The sequence below is a fragment of the Halichoeres trimaculatus genome, unplaced genomic scaffold, assembly GCF_033239565.1.
Source record: "Halichoeres trimaculatus isolate MK-OKI-2021-1 unplaced genomic scaffold, fHalTri1.1 fHalTri1_scaffold_6, whole genome shotgun sequence".
NCBI lineage: Eukaryota > Metazoa > Chordata > Actinopteri > Labriformes > Labridae > Halichoeres > Halichoeres trimaculatus.
Window position 1 is genome coordinate 16125955 of NW_027437184.1, and position 21870 is coordinate 16147824.

General features: G+C 42.2%; 1 protein-coding gene across 7 annotated transcripts in view; it reads right to left on the reverse strand.

Annotated features, from left to right (window-relative positions):
* phldb1a (pleckstrin homology-like domain, family B, member 1a) overlaps window positions 1-21870 on the reverse strand; it is a 41048-nt gene that overhangs the window by 9225 nt on the left and 9953 nt on the right. For 4 of the 7 annotated variants that reach the window (XM_074671634.1, XM_074671633.1, XM_074671638.1 and 1 more), the window contains 17 exons: window positions 21678-21848; window positions 19870-19995; window positions 17606-18624; window positions 14138-14359; window positions 13921-14052; window positions 13700-13837; window positions 13057-13185; window positions 12132-12287; window positions 11922-12032; window positions 11731-11820; window positions 11507-11629; window positions 4155-4277; window positions 3843-4001; window positions 3524-3664; window positions 1147-1254; window positions 1000-1078; window positions 228-375 (listed from right to left, as the gene is read on the reverse strand). In XM_074671634.1, the coding sequence (XP_074527735.1) occupies window positions 228-375; window positions 1000-1078; window positions 1147-1254; window positions 3524-3664; window positions 3843-4001; window positions 4155-4277; window positions 11507-11629; window positions 11731-11820; window positions 11922-12032; window positions 12132-12287; window positions 13057-13185; window positions 13700-13837; window positions 13921-14052; window positions 14138-14359; window positions 17606-18624; window positions 19870-19995; window positions 21678-21848 (3175 nt within the window). The remainder of the gene's footprint in view (window positions 1-227; window positions 376-999; window positions 1079-1146; window positions 1255-3523; window positions 3665-3842; window positions 4002-4154; window positions 4278-11506; window positions 11630-11730; window positions 11821-11921; window positions 12033-12131; window positions 12288-13056; window positions 13186-13699; window positions 13838-13920; window positions 14053-14137; window positions 14360-17605; window positions 18625-19869; window positions 19996-21677; window positions 21849-21870) is intronic. The other 3 variants (XM_074671636.1, XM_074671635.1, XM_074671639.1) reach the window with 3 other exon arrangements.

Genomic DNA, 21870 nt, shown 5'->3' on the forward strand with positions numbered 1-21870 from the left:
GCAGGAGGAGACGCAAACAGAAACAAAGAGCAGCGACAAACTGTAGCTTTCAACTTACCCAAACAAGGAAAACTTAAACAGTTGGCATGGCAACAGCCAGTGTACCAGACATGTAGCAAAACATGTTGTCACGGGAACAAAGCCCAGTGACCCTTCTCCTGGGAGACGGGGCAGATTTGAGTGTTCCCATGGAAACAGAGCCCAATGCTCATTTCCCAGTCTCTCACCTTTCTGGGGTACAGGCGGAGTTGTTGCCGGTGGAGACGCTGGTCTCCATGCTGTCAGAGCTCTCCAGGCTCAGGGTGTCGTACGCCTGGTTTCCACTGGGGGGCGTCTGATGGTGCAGAATGGAGTGATGGACTGTGGGAGATATATCTGTGCAGGCAGAGAGGAGACAGACACAGCTGTCATAGGCTCACAGTGCCCTCTACTGACAAGACTTCACCATTACTTTGGTACACAAAGTTGATCTGAGACACCGTGATCAAAAATCATTTGATATTGAACCAGGTTTTGAATATGAAACTGATTCCAAAAAATCAGACCAGGTTTGTATCAGCCCCAGTCAAGAGCTTATCTCTGTTTAGCTTTGGTCAATTATTTTTTAGATGGAGAAAACTTGAGATGAGGTGATCCTAAAAGTTATCAAAAATAAACGTTTTATTTCCATTAAACTTCCACCAAATAGATGCAACTATTAACCATAAAGTATTTAATTGAAGGCCACTTTCAGGATCTTTTGTGTGGTCAAAGTGTTTAAATCAGTCAAAGTCCTATTTGGATCAACTGGGGCAGATGTGGTCATCCTTACTAAGTGTGTATCTGGATAAATCTGGTCTAATCCAGTTTTTCTTTGAAAAGCATGAACAAAAGCGAGCAAACTAGATGAACTGATCCTGAACAGCAATAACAGCGTATTTCATAACCTGGGTAATTCTTATCTAAAGAGTAAATAATGCCAGTGTGCTGAATATTTAACGCAAAATTGAGGGACAATACCTTTGTTCTGCATGACAAACTGTCTCCTGGACTCCATGTCCAATGGGTTTGACGTCTCTCTCAGCATCAGCTGCAACCCCTGTAAAAACACACATAAAATATCACTCAACTGCTTGGAAACAACGTGTGTTAAACTCATGAACTCACCTTGCTGGATGCATTCCTTTCATGAGCAGGACCACTGGAGTGCAGCAGAGCCGCAGCGCTGCACAATGCTGCCTGTCCAACTTCACCATCAGACTTGGACTTTAAAAGCTGAGAGGAGAAGCAGTCATCAGTTTAGCATTTTTTTTGTTTTCTTGCATTTATCTGGAAGAACTGTTCCAAGGTTTTTATCAACTTAAAATATATCTGAGTATGTTCTTCAGAGACTATTTTGTGTGTATAGGTAACTGGACATCTGAGCATGTGGAGTCCCTCAAGGCTCAATCTTGCGGCCTCTTCTGTTTTAACATCTACATGGTCCCACTGGCTCAGATTATAGAAAAAAAAGTTGGGACCATAATTATGAAGACAAGACACACACAGTTGTAATGATAATGTTGCCAGACAATCATAGATGCGTGCGGGCTCTGGGTAAACGTACTGAACAAATCAACAAATGGGTGTGCCTAAATTTCCTGCAGTTTAGAGCCAAGCAGAGGGAGTAAAAGTCGGTAAGCAGCTCCTGACGCTAAAGTTAAAAACAACTGATCTCAGTTACCGAGTCGGCCTGCTATCACTTGAAGAATGAGTCGCAAATCAAAGGACTAATGTGTCAGCAGGACCTAGAAAAACTGCTCCGTGCATTAACTTCAGTAGACTAGATTTCTGTAACAGCATTTTACAGTTGTCCCTAAAAATTCAGCCAGGCAGCAGCAGCCTGTTCAAGCCCTCACTAAGACCAAGATAGTGGATCACATTCCTCTAGTTCTGAGGTCTTCACACTAGCTGCCTGTCTGTCAGAGGATGGATGTAAAAATACTATACGAAATCAATGACTGTATAAGGGCCAAAATGTATTGATTACCTTCTAATCCTGTATGAACCGTTAAGACCCTTCAGGTCATGAGGAAAAGGTCTGTTTTCAGTCCCAACATGGAGAAGCAGCATCCAAATTTTAGGCTCCAAATATCTCCATCAACAAACTCCCAGAAAAGTATTAGGTCTGCTCAGGGCAGCTGTTCATTATCAAAATATTTAAACAAATCATGTTGTTACATGTTTTTATTGTACAACTCTGCACTACAACTTTTATACCTCATATCTCAAAATCTGTGTCAATATATTCTAAATTCTTTTGATTTTTCCATTTAATTTTCTATTTTATTTTTATTTTACTTGGACCAAAATGTTTTTTTAATTGGTTTTTAGATGTTTTCTTTGATGTGTTTTGCTGACCTTTTAATTGATTATTTGTATGTCTATGTGAAGCACTTTGAATTGCTGGAATGTGCTATATAAATAAATTTGCCTTGCCTTCTTTACAAGTACCTCTGATTCAAAAGGTTTTTTGTTTGTTTGTTTTTGTTTTTTTCTTTTGTTCCATTCTGATCTGACAGAGAAATTAATTTTCTTGAATCTGTAGCAGTGAGGAGACAACGCTTTGTGCACTTTAAGTATCAGTCAAGCAGACTTTTTCTAGCTTTAATACAAAGTTATGGGATGTTTTATTTCTGCTTGGAAACCATAAACTCCATTTACAGACTAATCTTACCCTTAAATCTCCAAAATGTTGGCAAAGTTCAGTCAACAACACATTATTTAGTACCATTTACCTGATGTGACGCAGCAGAGAAGTCTAGAGTGAGCTTTGCTGATGTAAAATGATCCTTTGCAGCTTTCAGACACTTACATTCTGGTCTCCTTTATTTCAGCATGTATAATAATACAAAGGTAAACAAAGGACTGATTACTTCATTTCACTTTGCAATGATTCACACTGTGTGTGGTTTTTTTTTTCTGTTTTTTTTTTTTCTTCTTTCAAACAAAAAAAAATCTTTGACTCCTGCGAGGATTCAAGTCAATGCTCAACAACTCTTACAAGAGGTGGCCTGTTTGGTGATGATATGTTACTGTTATACAGAATCTCCTTTTAAAATTATATTTTGAAACCAACTTTCAATCATAACTTTATGAAACATGGATATAAAATTTGTGCAAAGTTCTCTACTCATGGGGGTAAGATGAGATGAGACCCTTTATCTAGTCTTGATGTTGGGTTTTTGTTAATAGTCTAACATTAATCAGTGTATTTTCAGACAATACCAGTAGGGCTGGTATTGTCTGAAAATACACTGATTAAGTGTTTTCAGAGTATTTTCAGACAATATTTGTTGTGATTTGGTGCTCTATAAATAAAAAAGGTAAAATTGTTTAAAATAAACGAGTAAACAGATTGGTTAATTTATAATATATGTTTACCTAGTTTTAGTTTGTCCACTAGGGGGCCTCACAGTCACATAAATGTGGATGGTAGATAAGATCAAAGCACTCTGAGAGTGTTATGGTAATGCAGTTGAAAAAGAAAGATTTGAGATTGTACCTGCCCCTGTCTGCGTGTGGAAAAAGTCTTTGCAGGCAGTGGTGGAGGACATGACTGAGGCTCTCCAGCAGCCATGATGTCCTGGTACCAGCGTTCGAGGTTAAGTGGAGGCATTACATTCCTGCTCAGCTCAGGCTGGCTCTAAGGTGATGAAAAGCATTTGGGCAAAGAAAGGGGAGCAGTGCAGGAGCAGAAATCAGCACCAGAAGAACCAAGCAGGTAGAAAAGAAACAGGACAGAGTTCTTGCTGCAATATAATGCTTTGGTGGCAGTGGTATCAGAAAAACAAGGCCTCATCAGTGCAGAAAGAATAGCAAACCTTCGCAGAGAGAAAGGAGGAAGGTCCACATGCAGTAGAGTGGCATGAAAAGGTAGATTGAGAGTTGGCAAGTTGGAATGATGGAGTAGATATGGAAGAGGAGGGATCGAGTCTCTGCATCCCAAAGATATGGCTCAACTGACTAACTGTGATGTACTCCTTCAAACAGACAACAGTCAGCATAAACACACAGGAACAGGACACATACGGACAAGGAAGAGGGAAAGAAAGTGAAAAATAAAGTTTAGAAGGTGCATCAACAAGAAAGACATTTTGAGATATGTAACATCAGTGAGCAGGCAGAGTTTCTACCTCGCAGGGCAGAGTTGGAGCTACAGTGAGGGACAGGCAGTGGAGAGCAGCAGGGGAGGAGGAGTGAGGTTGCAGAGCAGCATTTCCATACATCTTATAGACATCAGAGAGCCTGAGGTACTCCTGCACCAACAGCCAAACACAGGGAAAACAGGACTGAAGAGCCATGCTTCTATAGCTTATACTGTATACAGACATGAGAGCTCACTAACCCTTTGTTTTAGACGGAGCTATGTCAGACACCCTACTGTCTAGTAAACCCCAAATTATCTTTCAGGTTTAAATCTTACGTACACTTGCTTATGAAACAATTAGCCTCAGTTTTCCAAATTCCCAGAGCAGCTATTTTTCTCTGGTGAAACATTTAGGAAACATTTAGAAAACCACTTTGAAGAATAAATATTTTTAAACAATTTCTTACAACATACAAGAGATGTGGGTTCAGTTCCTCCAAAGCTAACAACATGTTTAATAGTTAATATCACGTGCTTGATCCTTCATAAAATCCATATATGTTCATCAATTTCCTTCAGTAAAACAACACCTAATCTAACAGCTTTCCAATTTCAGACTAACTTTATTTGATTATATTAAACAACATGGTAGGGTCTGAATACCTAGCTAAAAGTAATGCTAAGAAGCTAACAGAAATATTGAGTGAGATATTGACGCTAAAAGTTATCTGCTGTGCAAAGATAAATATTATCATGTATGGATAAGGAGTGGGAGAAAAAAATGGAAATCGATATAGTAAGATTTTTTGTTTGACAATATCACAACTATGATTCTTTGTCAATTTTTTTTTTTCTTTCAAATTCAAATTCTTCTTTTCAGTCTTGGTTTATAAACTTGATTGGAAAAAAGTTACCACCTTTCTCCAGCAGAGGGCGAAATTTTTCTCTCTAACTCACGTGATGTGCACTTTATGGGAAAATATGGCTCCTGATATAGTCTGTAGACATTATCATCATCATTTAACTTTTTCACATGGTATGATGTTAAAAAAAGCAAACTAACAATCGCAAAAATAGTAAGGCAAGGCAAGGCAAGGCAAGTTTATTTGTAGAGCACAATTCATACACAAGGCAATTCAAAGTGCTTTACAGCTAACATAAAATAAAATCACAATAGGCAAAATAAAATCATTGCATAAAATCACATCATAAAACATTAAAAATGATTAATTAAATTAGAAGAGGAGAGTGCAGATAAAATACTTTCAGTTGTTGTATGCTATGCTGAACAGAACTGTTTTCAGCCGGGCTTTGAACATTGTCAGAGTTGAGGCCTGTCTCACATCTTCTGGCAGACTGTTCCAGATTTTGGGGGCATAAAACTGGAATGAAGCCTCACCGTGTTTAGTCCTGACTCTGGGCACCAGCAGGAGACCCCTCCCTGAGGTTCTCAGAGACCGAGTTGGTTCATATGGTTCTAGCATGTCCAAGATGTACTTTGGTGCTAGACCATGAAGGGACTTGTAAACAAGCAGAGCTGTTTTAAAGTCTATTCTCTGAGCCACAGGAAGCCAGTGCAGAGACCGGAGCACTGGACTTATATGGTCATATTTCCTGGTTCTGGTCAGGACCCGAGCAGCAGCGTTCTGGATGTACTGCAGCTGTCTTACAGCTCGTTTTGAGAGTCCAGTGAGCAGGCCATTACAGTAATCTAACCTGCTGGAGACAAATGCGTGGATCAGTCTCTCTAAGTCAGGTTTAGACACTATTCCTTTAATCCTGGCAATGTTTTTGAGATGGTAAAAAGCCGCTGATGTTATTGATTTAATGTGGCTGTTAAAGTTCAGGTCTGAGTCCAATATCACCCCTAGATTTCTAACCTGGTTACTCACATTTAGAGAGAGAGTCTGAAGATGACTGATAACCCTTTCTCTTTGTTTCTGTGGGCCACAGACAATGGTTTCAGTTTTGTCTGAGTTCAGCTGGAGGAAATTGTTCTGCATCCACATACTGATCTGTTCAACGCAGCGACAGAGTGAATCTACAGGCCCATGTTCGCCTGCCGTCATTGACACGTAGATCTGAGTGTCATCAGCATAACTGTGGTAGGACACATTACAGCTGCGTATTAGCTGACCCAATGGGAGCATGTACAAATTAAACAATAGGGGTCCCAGGATTGAACCCTGGGGAACACCACAGGTCAGGGCCATTTGGTCTGAGACACAGTTACCAATTTCAACAAAGAAAGTCCTGCCCTCGAGATAAGACTTGAACCAGTTTAAAGCAGTACCAGATATTCCCACCCAGTTTTCTAACCTCTGTAATAAGATCACATGGTCAACAGTGTCAAAGGCAGCGCTCAGATCCAGCAAAACTAAGACTGAGACTTTGCCTGCGTCTGTGTTCAGGCGGATATCATTTGTCACCTTGACCAGAGCTGTCTCAGTGCTGTGGTGGGGCCTAAAGCCTGATTGGAAAGTATCAAACACATTGTTATGCAGGAGAAAGTCGGTAAGCTGTTGGTATACAGCTTTTTCTAGGACTTTGCCTAAGAATGGCAGGTTTGATACAGGCCGGTAGTTATTCAGTACTGTGGCATCAAGACTGCTCTTCTTCAGGAGAGGCTTAATGACAGCAGTTTTTAAGGCCTTTGGAAATGTTCCAGTCTGAAGTGAGATGTTGACCAGATGAGCGAGTTGTGGTAACAAACTGCTCAACACAGACTTTAGAAATCTAGTGGGTAACTCGTCAAGGCAGCACGTTGATGGACTCAGATTGCAGATGATCTCTTCAACTGTTTTGTTAGTTACTAATGAGAAATGTGTCAGTTCTGGGTGTCTAAGTGGCTGCAGAGTAGTTCCTTGTATTGATGGAATTATTGTACTTTTAATGGCTTGAACTTTGTCGTTAAAGAATATTGCGAACTCATTGCATTTGGATGTAGAAATGAGTTCTGGGGGCAGTGAAGCTGGAGGATTTGTTAATCTGTTGACTGTAGCAAACAGGACACGAGAGTTGTTACTGTAGCTTTTGATGATTTGAGAAAAATAGTTTTCTCTTGTTCTACGTAAAGTCTGGTTAAACACACATAACTTTTCTTTGTAGATCTCATAATGAACCTGGAGCTTTGACTTGCGCCATTTCCGCTCAGCTCTACGGCACTCCCTTTTCTGTGCCCTGACTGAGTCTTCTTTTCTCCATGGCGCCTTTTGCATATCTTTAACCATTCTAACCTTGACAGGAGCAATGGTATCCAAAACATTTAAAACACTTGACGTGTAAGAGCTCAACAGGTCATCAACATTAGAACACAGGGCATCATCAAACTGAATCATTTCCTTGAACTGTGTCCCTGTGCTGTCATTTATGAGTCTCCTCTTAACGACTGCAGACCCAAATGCTGGTTTGGGTGTAACAGACAGGTCAAAAAAAACGCAGAAATGATCAGACAGAGCAACATCGACAACATCCACTTTTGAAATGGAAACATTCTTAGTAATGACCACATCCAAAGTGTGTCCTCTGCTGTGGGTGGGTTCAGTTACATGCTGAGTTAAACCAAACGTCTCAAGGACAGCAGTGAGTTCTCTGGCTTGTTTGTCATGGGCTACATCCAGGTGCACATTCAAGTCCCCTGTTATGACCAAACAGTCGAAATCAGTGCACACAACTGAAAGAAATTCGGTAAAATCATCAATAAAACAACTCTGAGGTGGTTTGTAGATGGTGATATAAAGTATGGAAGACTGTTTTAGCTCCATTTTGAATGACAGATACTCAAATGATGAAAAAACTCCAAACCACAACTTGCGGGTGAGTATATTGTCCCTGAATATGGCACAGACTCCCCCACCCCTCTGGTTTTGTCGTGTTTCAGACACAAAACTGAAATGAGGTGGACTAGACTCAATCAGGACTGCTTTAGCTGTGTTTTTGTCAAGCCATGTCTCAGTTAAAAACATAAAATCAAGATCATAAGAGGAAATAAAATTATTAATTAAAAGTGATTTGTTATTTAAAGATCTGACATTGAGTACTGCATGTTTAAGATTAACTAAGGTTGAAGTGGGCGCTGTGTTCTTACAAGGGATATGGATTAGATTTCTCTGATGGGACAGTCTGACTGTCCCTCTCTTTTCTAATCTGCAGGGTTTGATGATTGTTATGACTGAAGAAGACAACACTTCCTCCCTGGGCCTCTGGTTGATATGGGATAGAGCAACACAGAGGCCTTCAGTGTCCTAGACAACAGCAGTGACGCTGCTGGTGATAACAGCTGTGGGCACCGATGGTGGGGGCCGAGCTGGGGGGGCTTTGGTTGGTGGAGTAGCCCGGGGTGGGAGGGGGGCTGGATTCTTTTTCGAGCATAAAATCCTTGACCTTGTCACATCTGGCGTCAGGGGAACCATTTTGATCCCTGATTTCACCAAGCTTTCAAGGTGATCAGGTAGTCTCATGGGTGAGGGTGGAGACAAGAACGACAGCGAAGCGTCTCCGGAGGGTGTAGATGCAGCAGGCGGGTCCCAGGCCTGTGGTGAGGGCTGTGGTGAAAGCTGTGGTGAGGGCCCTGTTGAGGACCTCGATGAAGGCTTTGGTGAGGGCCGTGTTGAGGACCTCGATAAAGGCTTTGATGAGGGCCGTGTTGAGGACCTCGATGAAGGCTTTGGTGAGGGCCGTGTTGAGGACCTCGATGAAGGCTTTGGTGAGGGCCGTGTTGAGGACCTCGATGAAGGCTTTGGTGAGGGCCGTGTTGAGGACCTCGATGAAGGCTTTGGTGAGGGCCGTGTTGAGGACCCAGATGAAGGCTTTGGTGAGGGCCGTGTTGAGGACCCAGATGAAGGCTTTGGTGAGGGCCGTGTTGAGGGCCGTGGTGAAGGCTGTGGTGAGGGCCGTGTTGAGGGCCGTGGTGAAGGCTGTGGTGAGGGCCGTGTTGAGGACCTCGATGAAGGCTTTGGTGAGGGCCGTGTTGAGGGACGTGGTGAGGACCGTGTTGAGGGACGTGGTGAAGGCCGTGGTGAAGGCTGTGGGGAAGGCCGTGGTGAAGGCTGTGGTGAAGGCCGTGGTGAGGGCCGTGGTGAGTGCAGTGGAGGTCCCGCTGTGTCTGAATCCTGTTTTCTGGATGCTGGAGGTGCTGCTGTGGCTGAGTTTTTTGCTGGGTCCTTGGGTGGCAAGGCAGGGGCTCTTTTCTCACTCCTTTCCTTTTCTGGGAGCACAGGGCCAGGTCTCGGCCTTTTATGATGCCGCAGAGCATGGAGAAGATTATCCGTCAGTCGACTCACTCCACCTCTGTTCAGGTGTGGGCCTTTTCCTTTAAACAGATCGTCTCTTTGCCAGAAAAGGTTAAAGTTTTCAATGAAATGCAGTCCCCTGGACTCACAGACTCCAGACAGCCATGTGTTTAATTGAAGCAGCCGGCTGAATTTGTTTATCCTCCTGTCAATATTTGGGAGAGGTCCACTGATAAACGTTGTTATTTCCAGTTTATCAAGACTCTCAAATAGCTCATCAAAGTCTTTCTTTAAGATTTCAGACTGATCCTTCCTGACGTCCACTGCACCTGCGTGAACAATCAGCCGTTTCACTCCTTGGTGTTTTGCCAGTACCTTGGGTAGGAGTTTAGTGATGTCAGAGACAGTGGCACTGGGATAGCTGCAAGTAACCATTCTGTTCATGCTTATATCAGATATGGCTCCGTCTCCAAGCACAAGGGTATCTTTGACCTTGACTTGTGGCACAGTTTTTCTGTCCGTCTGCTGCTTTGTACTGGCTTCATGGTTACTGTTATGCACAGGAATTTTGCTGTTTGCTCTCTGTTTGTTGTAGTCCATCACATTTGGCTCTGACAGTGGTAAAAATCTGTTTGTTAACTTTACGGGTGATGCTGCACATCTTCCATTGATACCAACATTTTGACTTCGCTTTGGCTTAGCACCAAGTTCATCATAAATGTCTCTGCAGAGTCTCGGAAAAGACACGGTATCATTTAGCTTTACATTGAAGGTAGTCGTTTTTTCACCCTTTCCTTTAAAAGTAAAAGTGGACTTCTTACCACTGGGTTCCACTGGGAGTGTTTCATGAAGTCCTTTTTCAGTTTCCAGGGCAAAAATCTTTTCTTTTAGTGCATAGATTTCCTGTTGATACATCCGACAGCTTTCACAGGGAGACTCCACTTCTAGCATGTTGAGAAGATTGTAGTCGCAGGCTCGTCAGATAAGTTGTAAAAAAAACATAAAATGATTTAAAAAGTCTTGGTTCAATTAAAGAAAGAGAATAAAATCATATCCAAGACTTGTAGAAAAAGTAGAATGATTTAAAAGCAAAGCAAAGCAGTAAGCAGCAGGAGCAAGCAGAGGCACGTCTGCACTCCTCAGCGTCAAGATTAGTAACTATCAACAAATCGCAATTTAAATTACAAAAGTCATAATAGAATTGTATCATGAGAAAAGCATATTGTCCCAGCCCTAGAATGGACATTGTCATTGTGATGTTAGTTTTTCAAAGGCATTGTAAAGTCCAAAACATAACAGTGACCATGTGTTTTATATTGTATGCTTAACTTGTGTTGCTTTCGGTCCCAGTTATTGAGTTCAAACGTTGTTTTCTGGCTTGCATATTCTTGTGCAATTTGAAAGTCAGATGTAACATCAGGTCCATCTGTGTACCAGTTTAGTTACTTTTATAACACTGATAAGATTTTGACTGAAGCATAAGATGTCGCATCAGTAAGGTGGACACCAAATTGTTGCCAGAGTCCCGAGCTGTTTATCCAACTTCACATGAATTTTCTAAATCAGAAACTTGTTTTTCTGAGGTGTCTGACACGACATGAGTACAGTGTTACCTCCAGCTAAACCAACTAATAAAGTGGAAAAGGATGAAATTGGGGTTAAAACTGAGCTGTTTGGCAAAATGCCACAACCAACACGCCCACGTCTGTCTAACATACTGTGCTCTTCATTATGCCTGAGTCAGAACTCTAATGGTGATGGTACTCAATGTAAATGCCCCTGAGACTGTGCAATTAGTTGCCCTCAAGCATGTTAGACTCCTTGCATTTTGGGTTCAGGTTTCCACATGAGTCTGTTGTTGTCTTTTAGCTTAAGGTGGCCAATGAAATTTGCTCTGCTAGCTTGGAAAAACAGTTAAATAAAATCAGTTGACCATTTTTCCCCATTCCCTGTTTTTCTTCAAAACCGAATCTTACAGAGCATTTGTGTTTCCTACCCAGAGATGGCTGGCTGCTGTGTGACTATAATAAATTAATTCACTCAGAGAGTGTATACTTGACAATCTGCAGAATGTTCAGACCTGAAAAACACTGAGACAAACACCCTACATCACAGTAACCAAGTGGGTTTACTCTGGTTATGTTGTTAGTATTTTGTTGTAGTTTACCTCTTGTGGTTTAACAGGAAAGAATTCAGGGGAAGGGATGTGAGAGGAGGAGTAGGAGGCAGAAGAGGGACAGGAGCTACCATCCACACAAGCAAGGTCAGGTTCACTGATGTGAAGCAACTCCTGTTTGAAAAGTTCATCTCAGTTTCAAAAAAGCAGTAGGCCTTCCCCAGCTAAGTAACCACAGAGATCCGCGAAATAACTTGTGGCATGTTTCTGCTCACCTCTTTCATGCTGTTGTTTTGTTTTGGGAAGTTTCTTCCACCTGTCAATGCTTGGTACCTCTTCTCCAGGGCGGTCAACCTGTCCTGCTCCTTGAAGGTAAAGGGAGCATAAACAGTAAACACTCTGCACAGCATTTTTATCATAAATCAAATAGTCTCCCTAGGTTAATTCATTGTGTTGGCAAGCTAACCTTGAATAACAGCTGCAGAGTCAGCATCCTGTCTTTAGCCATCCTCTCACAGTCTTGAGCTGCTTGTATCCCGAGCTGTTTCACCTGAGCATCCAGAACACACATCTTCTCCTGCAAATAAACAGCAAATACATTTCTAATGCCACACTGAGTCTTGTGTAAATGATGAGATTTTACCCAATTATTGCACTTCCCGTTTCTGTTTCCTACCTTTCTTTTGGCCACGCTGCAGTGATACTCTGCTCTCTCCTGTTGAAGCTGTGAGCTCTGAGCATCCTTCCTTTCTTCCAGGCTGCTCTCTGCCTCCAGTTGACAAAACTCCAGTTCCTCAAACTGCTTGGTCCCAGACTCCAGAGCTTCAGCTTTCTACATGCAGATTTAAAAGCATGTTATGCACAAATAAAATAGATGATATTCTTTGATTTTCTTGTGGTAAACAAAATCCCAAGAAAAGACCTCAACCAGAAGTGATTAACCAAAACCACAATGTTATTCTCCTTCATTGATCATCAGTAGTTGGGAATAGTACAGAACATATGCACTTTCACCTCTGTTTTAAGAACATGTGCTCATGACATGAGTACTCTGATTTTTCCTTAGACTGTCTTCAGATTAAGACAGTCTGGACTGATTGTTTCAGTCGTTTTCATGGGATATGTTTGCAAGAGAAAAAATGTCCATGACTGAGACTAAACCGTCAATCTGACAATGATCTGCTTAAAAGGCTTCAAGTGTGCCAAATGTGACTAAAACTGTTCATCGTACAAGGCATGCAAACTTTCAGGGCAAAGCTGTTAATGAGATTAAGTTTACTAGTTGCATTTTTTATTTCAAGCGTCTAGAAAGAAGGAACTGCAGGGAAGAGCAGCAGTTTGAAAAGTTGCTGGAGCTGCAAAAGCGTAGCTTGATGTAAAGTGGAACAGACAAATGGGATAGTCCTCACATGTTTCGATTACATGAAGAGCACGAGCAGGAAAAGAAAGAAGTGCACAGTCTGCAGAATGAGTAACTCTGAGTGCTTCTAAACAGAGTCAGGGTTACGTCTGCGGCCTTCTGTGCAGATCATACAGCACGGTGTTTTCTGGTATTTTATAACTCACTGTTGCCAGCCTGTGGGCTGTGTGAGAACACTGACCCTGCTGAGCTGCTCCTGTAACTGTTCCCTTTGAGACAAGGGGCACCTATCAAACTGCCTCTTCAGCTCATTGTACTCATTCCTCTGCTTTTCCAGGGCCTTCCGCTCAGCCGACACATTAGCCCTCCCCTAAAAACAAACAGACACACACACACACACACACAGGCGCCACGTTTGTCCACGTTCACACACGCACATATACACACCAGTGGAGGGAGAACAAAACAAAAATCACAGACAACTCAAAATCCATGCAGCCAAGCTTTAAGTTACCAGACCAGGGCAGCTAAAGAATAAGAGGATTAGAGCAGAGGCAAAGTTATGAAGAGGGTTAGGAGTTATGATGCTTTTAATATTTTGTAAGTTTAAACATGGAGGAAACCGCAAGCTACACGCACGTCTCAATCAACTTTTAGTGTTTGTCACATCCAGCTTTGAGCCTAACACACTCCTTTTAAACCCAACAAGCTTTGAAAGAGAAGACAGTTTGTGCTTTGTGTTTTAGGACACACAGGTAATACAGTAAATAAGCAGTGCAAGTCAGTTGAGATCTTCTTCAAAAAAGAGTGTTTAAGAAAACATCGAACATGTACGTGCAAACTGACAGCATTTACAGTGTCAGTGTTTTGACCCAGCTGCCCACCTTGTCCTTCTCTTTCTGGGTGGCCTTGTCCATCTGGCTCAGTTTGAGCTGCAGCTGAGAGATGATTTCATTTTCAGCCTCCACCTGCTCCTGCTCGGCCTGCCTCTCTGCCTGCAGTAGGGCCTGCTCCATCTCCACCTACAGACAAATATAGGGTCAGGGTCTGCAAACCATAAGCACTGTCCAGCTAAACAAATACTTGAAGTTAAAACAGCATCAACCTCCTGTTTGGTCTCTTGTAGCTGCTGCTCCAAATCACTGACTCTCTGCTTTAAATCATCGACCTGAGCCAAAATCCTGTTTCTCTCTTCTTCCAGGTAGACCTGCTCCTGACCGGCAAACAGCTCTTCACACTGAGGAAGTATTTAGAAACGAAAAATGAGTTCCTCAGTGAAGAAAAAGAATCCATACTGTTAAACCCACAGGAGACTTTATTACCTCTTGGTGTGTGCTCTCTGTGCTGCTGGACTCCTCTCTCTGAGTTTCCTCGTCATTCTCTCTCTGGGGTCGGTCCAATCCCGGAAGAGACGATCCCCCTGCTAAGTCTGAGCAGGTGCCTCTCAGAAGTCCACTCTTCACCACCTCAGCCAGCTCTGCAGCACTGTCCTCGTGGTTATACTCTGCACATAGATTCAAGATGGTCTCCAGCCTCTGTCGCTCCTATAAAGAAGACAAACAGGATACAAGCACGCCGTCCTACATTATGGCTCATATTGCAGATCAGCTTCACGTGTCCTTGGCTGACATTGTCCCATTTAGGCAGCTGTCCCTCAGACACTGGCACGAGACGAGTGTAATCTGATAGCAGGAGAAAAGCTGATGTAGTTTGTCTCTCAGGAGGGGGCTCATAGTAAAACCTTCAGAGTAAGAGCTGTTTATGCAAACCTTCTAATAAGGGATGGCTGATAATTGCTCTTTGATTAGACTTTCTTCCACTGTGTATTTCTAATTTCTTTCTTTGTATTTAATGCAACATAGTTCCAGCTTGTCACCAGTGTTTTCATAATTAATTCAAACAATGGACGCCTTGCTTTTATCTACCAAAATAACAGCACAAATGTGTGACAATAATTAGAAATCTGGACTTTACAATTCATTCTAAAACCACACGCCCACCTCTGTCTGGTATTTAATTTATGTGGCCTGTTAAAATAACTGCACTGACTGTCATCAGCTTAAACTCTAACATTTATACCACAGAGCCTCAAAGCTGTGTCAAGTTTGTGCCTTGAAAATAAATCAAAAATAGAAACAAAAAACACAACTTAACTTCAGATTAGCCCTTTAAAGGCACTGATTAATACTTCATTAAGTGTTGTGCCTTATATGACATGCTTTGTTCTGGTAGCTTTCTTGTTTTAACCTCTGAAAGAAAGTGAACACAACTTCCTCAAAGTTCACTTCATCGCCAAATTGAAATGATTAAAGGACATTTGGAGGATCAAAACACCATAAAATAGTTATTTATTCTTCTAACTAATAAAAAACCAAAATGTTCTATTTTGTTTTATTTGCAACAAAAAAGAAAGGCTTGAAAAAGCTCCACAGAAACACTTGCGAATCAAAACCTCAGTGTAAATATAAATATTTTTACTCTGTGGTAAGCCAGCCGCTTGGCCTCTTTCCAGTGGAACTGTTGCTAAATTTAACTTTTCTTTTATATCTCTTCCTCCCAACAGTAGCTCTGCCCTTTACGTTCAGTGAGAGATAAAGTGTGGCAGTGTTTTTTAAAGTTCAGCACTTTCAATGATGATGCTTGGTTTAATATAATGAGATTAAAAAAACATGCAAGGCTTTGCCAAGTGTGCCAAGAGAGCAGTGTGCCTAATGAAGTGCACTCAATTTATGGAGAAGAAATCCTCTGTCTGTGTCTCATCTGTAAGTACAGAACTCATAATTCAAAGCGCTTTTCTTGGCTGATAAACATATAAAGATTATCTTCTGGACAAAAACATAGCTTACCTAAAGTCGGCTGTTTGGTTGCTTGGGATATTTTGGATACTCTGTCCAGCACACATTAACAACACAAAGCTTAATACTGCAGTTACACCCAATGTTCAAACTTAAACACCAATGATTTTGATCTCAAAAGAAGTATAATTAGGAAAAAGCAAAAAGTTTCTGCCGAGAGCATGATAAGAGAACTCAATGTTTAACTTGTTGATATCTAATCTTTATCTGTGTGTTTTTCATATTGGGGATGTCAGTGTTTTAAAGCATGACTTGAAGCCTGGAAATTTTACATTTCAGTCAAGTCCAAACATCCAGAAATCTTTGAGAAAATTTAAAAACGCAGTCAACGCTGAAATATCTCAATTTTCCAGCTGAATGATCGTATGTTGATGTGAAGGTTTCACCATCAGGATCATAGATATGTCTTAACAAAACGTCACAGTAGTAGAAGTTCCATAAATTAATAACACCAGTACTCAACACATCACTAGCCAAAGGGAAATGTTTGTCCTTTTGTTCATCATCTGTTTATGTGTTTGCTTACACTGTCTGCACACGCAGGATGACTCAATACAAACTGTATCACCTCCCATCAGTCCAACTCGGACACATGTTGTCAGTAACTCTCTTATTTGTTACAAGAAACCTTTTGGTTCCTGAAATAGTCTCTGGACATGGAGGGCTGGGAAATGCCCCCCTCCTCCCCTGTGGTCTGTTCAGCTGTTAGAAACAAGCCAGAGTGGGGGCTGGTGGGTGTGTACTGAAGATGGATAGCAAATATGCAGCCTCTGATCTCTGTGGGTCTGGATAAGAAAGAGCCTTTAGCCAAGCAGGACCAGCTCAGAAAGTAAAAGCCACTCGTCCCTTTGATAAATATAGTGTTGAGCAATAACCAGCCGCACCCTCCGCTCTGGACCTTAAGACATGTGGAAGAATGTTTAGCCCGCGTTACTCAAGGCCACATGGGCCGACGATGCCAGTAATGCTCTGGAGAGATGAGCTGGTGGCTTCGCGCCAGGAGATTTAGACAAGATATCTGAATACAGACTGTCATGGTGTCTGCAGCGCCAGAAATCTCAGCACCCTCTACACTTCACTCATTTCATGTCCTTCAAAATATGGAAAGTCGTTGTCTCTCATGTCTCTGTACTTTTGGATTTCTCTGTACAGTCTTAACGCTGTGTGGTGAAGCCTAGGTTTTGGGATTTTTTACATCATGGAAAAAAGTCAACCAAACTAGCCCTCTTGCTAACTACATAAATAACCTGAAGTACAAAAGTGTACTTAATAAAAAAGCATGAATGAATCAGAAATAGTTGTGGTTAAAATCCACTAGAGGCTAGATACCACTCTATAGAACAGAAAACTACAGCTAGTAGCTGGTTAGCATGGCTTAGCATACTACTAGGTTAAGAAAACCTGTAACACTGTAAATCCTGGAATGTACAAACTAAATAAAGCAACTCATAAAGAGACAGTACTTTGTTCCTGACAGAGCTTGAAAGCTGTATGTCTTTTCTGTAATGACTAAGTTAATGGTGAACATAATCACGCCTTTAGCAAAGCTAGCTCACAGTTTTTTTCTTTTGACTCAGCTAGAAAGATATTGGAGTGAGGACCTACAAAGAGTGCTCGTGTTGCTTGCTGGCCGTTGAAACTTTTAAAAAGAAGCCAACAGTTTGTACCACATCCAGCAGTAGCTCTGGACCTGTTAGCTAGTCCACAAGTTCATCTCCTATTATGGAAAAAATCTACTCCTGCAGATATAGTGTAAACAAACTACAGTGCTAAATGACATAGAACAAACAAAAAGGCATAAGTGTCAAACCAAAGCTGCAAACATTCCTGACTCTCTCAGTGAAAATCACATAAGCATCCAGACTTGTGCTGACCCTGTTCTGTATAAATCAGTTTTTTTTTTCTTTAGCCATTCGTCTCATGTGCATCACTTACCAGTTTCTCCATTTCTTGCTCCCGCAGCCTCTCCTCTCTCTGCCAGCGGTGGTACTCCAGCAGCTCATCTTCATTGTCACTGATCTCGGAGATGCTGTTCTTGCGTTCCCTTGCACGTGGTTTTATAAGATTCTGGTCCCGGCTCGTGGATCCTGTCATACAGGGGGTCCTTCTTTGGCTTCCAGGACTAGAAAAGGGAGATGAACCAGAAAGTGAGCCCATGGCTAATTGTTTCCCTCCTGGTTCCTGCTCTAACCCAGAGAGTGCTGATGGACTCTGGGCATACATGGCCCTCATGGCTTCTGCTTTTGAAGTAGTCAGTTTGCGATGACCCTGGGGGCTGTCAGGGACAAAAGGTGAGCCCTGCAATCCTGGAGTCCCTCTACGGGATGTATAGGGGCTGTGAGGAGGAAGATTTCTCAGGTTTGTGGATCCAGTTGTCTCAGGAGTCCTGATTCTTTGAGAAACATCTACTACATTAGAAAGGTCTTTCATAGGACTGGGGGATCTTTTCTGAAGGGAGGGACCTCTCATTTGTGGACTGGATGGAGTTGTAGGGGATAATTTGACCAAGGATGGCTTTTTAGAGTTTTCTGTGCCCTGCCCTGACCCCCTGCTAGCTGGTGTGGGGCTTGGGGTGGCTTCAGCTCTCACATTCCTTATAAGCTTTGGGCTCTCCTGGGCCCTGGAAGCACCAATGGCACTGCTTGGAGCCAGAGAGAGCGAGCTCCGAGGATGGGGCACAGGAGCGTGGTTGGTATGAGGAGACCTGGAAGGTACTGGAGGAGTTTTGCTGCCCAGGTTCTGACCACAAAAGCTGCTAGAGTCCTCGGTCATGGTACCGTTTCTCCCATTGCGCATGTTTGATGGAGAGGTCTGGCGAATCGGCAGTTTAGATCCTACTGATGAGGGAGTCTTCAGCACCAAAGTGTTCTGCAGGTTTTTTGCTATGTTGTTGACTTTGGAGTCACCATTGCTTGAAGAGGACCGGTGGTTTCCATTCAGGGCATTGTGAGAGTCTGAAGAGAGGCATAAACATTTGTGCATGAGCATAACGGAAGAAGACACTTGAGAGGACAGTTGCAAAAACACACATAAACAAACACTGTGGGAGGGATCTGTCAGTCCTGTGTCATCTTTGTCCTCCTAACATCTACTTCACCTCAGGTCAGGGCTGTAGCACAAAGCAGGTGGCCTGTGTAAGGAAAAACACACATGCCCCCACATGTTGTTGCACATATCAACCCACAGAGTCTCCGTGGCCCACTTTAAATAGTGATGAGTGTCTCAGGGCCCGTGAGTATGAACCAAGCTCAGCAGTTGGGAGTAGTGCTCCTCAGTTGTGTCATAATCCAGCAGGGATCGGGAGTTGCTAAATATAAAAGCTGCAGCCATGTAGCTCATTCAGAGCTGATGAAATCAGGGTCTGGTCAGGAAAGAGTGGGCCATACGCACACTGGAAGGGTGTGGTGGCTCTTATTGTACAGTCAAACCCATAAGGTCAGTGGAGAATGGATGCTAAATATCATCGACAGCAAGGAACCGCTGAGGATTACGTAACATCATCTACTGAGAAAGAGAGATTATGGGAACCCTATGTCAAAATGAGGTCACACCTTGAGCAAAAGAACACAGAGTTTAATGAACTAGATCACAATGTAGGCCAAAGATAATTAGTCCTGGACAAGTTATTTTTGCATTTTGATAACACTGATGACCAATATTTTAGTTACACTAGCAAACCAACTGTACCTGAGCTATGAAAGCTGAGAGCTGGAAAATAAGTGTTGATTTAGATGCAACAATATGAAAATACTTTTTTTCATTTATCTTATAAGGAAAATTCAGCCACTATGTTCCAGGTTTCACTCTTAGACTTATTAATATTGAGTTAAAATCATTTAAGCTTCCCTCTGGTAAAATCTAATACTCTAAAATGTTGACAGAGTGAAACACTTGTTTGATCCCAACATATCATCTCCCTCTCCTGAGGCCAGAGCCGCAATATTCATTGCACTAGAAGTCAGATTTTTGTTGAATTTCAATGAAACTCATGGAGCTTCATTTGTGACTGAATTTCAGTCATCACAAAGCCAAGAAAACTAAGAAAAGAAAAGAAAAAGGAAACTGTTTGAGAGGCCAGTTTCTTTATCCCAAACAAGTTCTCTCACCTCCTGCATGCACTGAGTATGAGCTAGACCAGTTGGACTGCAGTAATCATAGATCTGAAACAAGATGTGTAATCATTAAAGATGGGCATTCACCAGTAGATCGGGATCTTGTGGTGCTCAGCCCTTGGCTCCCTCCAGGCAGCATGCTCTTCATCCGCAGGGCCTCCTCTGGATGGTTGAAGCGGAAAAAAGCAGACTGACCAAAACACAGCATGCACCCTGCCAAGAGAGGAAAGATGACCATCATCAGGCAGCACGAGTTAAATAAGCCAAAGGTGCGAGTGTAAATACACATTTCTGTTTCTAGTCGAACACGTCTCGGATGAGATTGTACCTGAAAAGTTGGCAGAAGTTGGTAAACAGGAGACACAAACAGAGAGCAGCAAACTTGCATCAAAAACAAAGACTAGTTTAACTCACATGTAATCACCTAGCAAATGAAATTTATCCCTTCTCAGTTTTCTGAACTTTTGGGACCACGTGAAGCTTTTCCAGACACAAACTGAATATTTGTCTCCACTTGTTGATATTCCAAAGATACCTTATTCCATCCTTCAAAGTAAAGTCACAGGTCCAAACGGCAGCGATATGGTCCTTGTGATAGCGGTCTAGCACCGTCCTTCATTTACAGTTTGTTTTATTCAGTATTTCATCACCGTCCTCTGAATGAAGTAGAGCCTGAAGTATTCTTGTTGAGCAGCTGCTGCCTCCACACACGAGTGGATCAGCTTCAAATGACATTCTGCTGTAGCTGCTGGCTTGAATCCCATAGAGAGGGGACTGAGGGGGCTGGACTGTGGGCACATTACTGGAAGGAGATGGGATGGACTTGTTTTTGTGTAGCTGGACATTGTTATTGTCCACCTCCATTGTATTTCAAACTTGCATACACCCAGCTAATGTATGTAACATGGTATTGCATTTAAACTGATGTTAGTATGGCATCAACATGATTTAATATCACAAGGGAGGTAAACAAGAGGGACTGCATCACGTGTTAGCCATATATGTCAGTAAACAGAGCTAAATTATGAATTCAACATGCTAACAGTCTGTCAGTGACATTAGCCAGTGCCAAGCAGATTTTATTTTCAACAAACATCATCTTAATTTAGCCTGACAGCATGCTAGCACCTACCTGCTACTGTGACAAGTATCAGGTTTTAAAACTATAGCTGGACAGATAGCATCTTTAAGCTAATGACCATTCTTGGTAATAACTCATCCATTGGTGGACCAGATTTAAAGGGCACTCAAATCAATAACCTTTAAGACTTTTAAATACAATTGCAAATGTTAGCATTATTTTGGCATCAGAGGAAAGTCAGGGAATTGTACAGTGCCTAGAATCTATCATCTGAAACCATGAGTGCAGGAGTCAAATTTTGTACCTGCCCGTCTTATGAACAGAGCTAGACGAGGTATTTTATAGGGAAGGTGAACTTTTTGATATTTTTGTTGAGCCAGCAGTGGCTTAAATACTTTTGATTGTTCTTCTGGGAGCTAAGAATGGACAAAACTTGGTGTAAATCCATTAAAGTCATCATTGAAATATTACAGCCTTGGTCACAGTGGTTCACTAAACTATCCTGCTATGAAAAGCAACAAAAGCTGTGTTCTCATCATGACCATGATGGTCTTACTAGCATCAAAACACAACATGTGTTTATTTATTTTTCATTGTTGGAAAGGATTTCCACCCCTCTGGAAAAGCACAGCAAATAAAAGGACTGATTGAGTATCTGCCTGTTGTACACACATATAACACAGGCTGTTATTTTCACTTACTAGATATCATTTGCCAAATATTATACAGCTTAACTGATCAAAGATGGGAGTCATAAAATCCTTGGCATCAACACTCACAGAATAGCCTTAAGAGAGTCTTGCGTCAGAGATACCTTGTGTCAGACGGTGTGGTTTGGTGATGGGAAGCCCATCCGCAGAGCACTGGTTTCCACATGGGTACAGGGTGATGCTGCCTGCTTGGTTTTCTATGTAGCAGTGCTTTGCGGCAATGCCAGGCCCCTGCAGAGGAATATCAGTCCCCTCGCTGCCTAGTGTGGTCCTCCCTGCAACCAGAGAAAACATTTT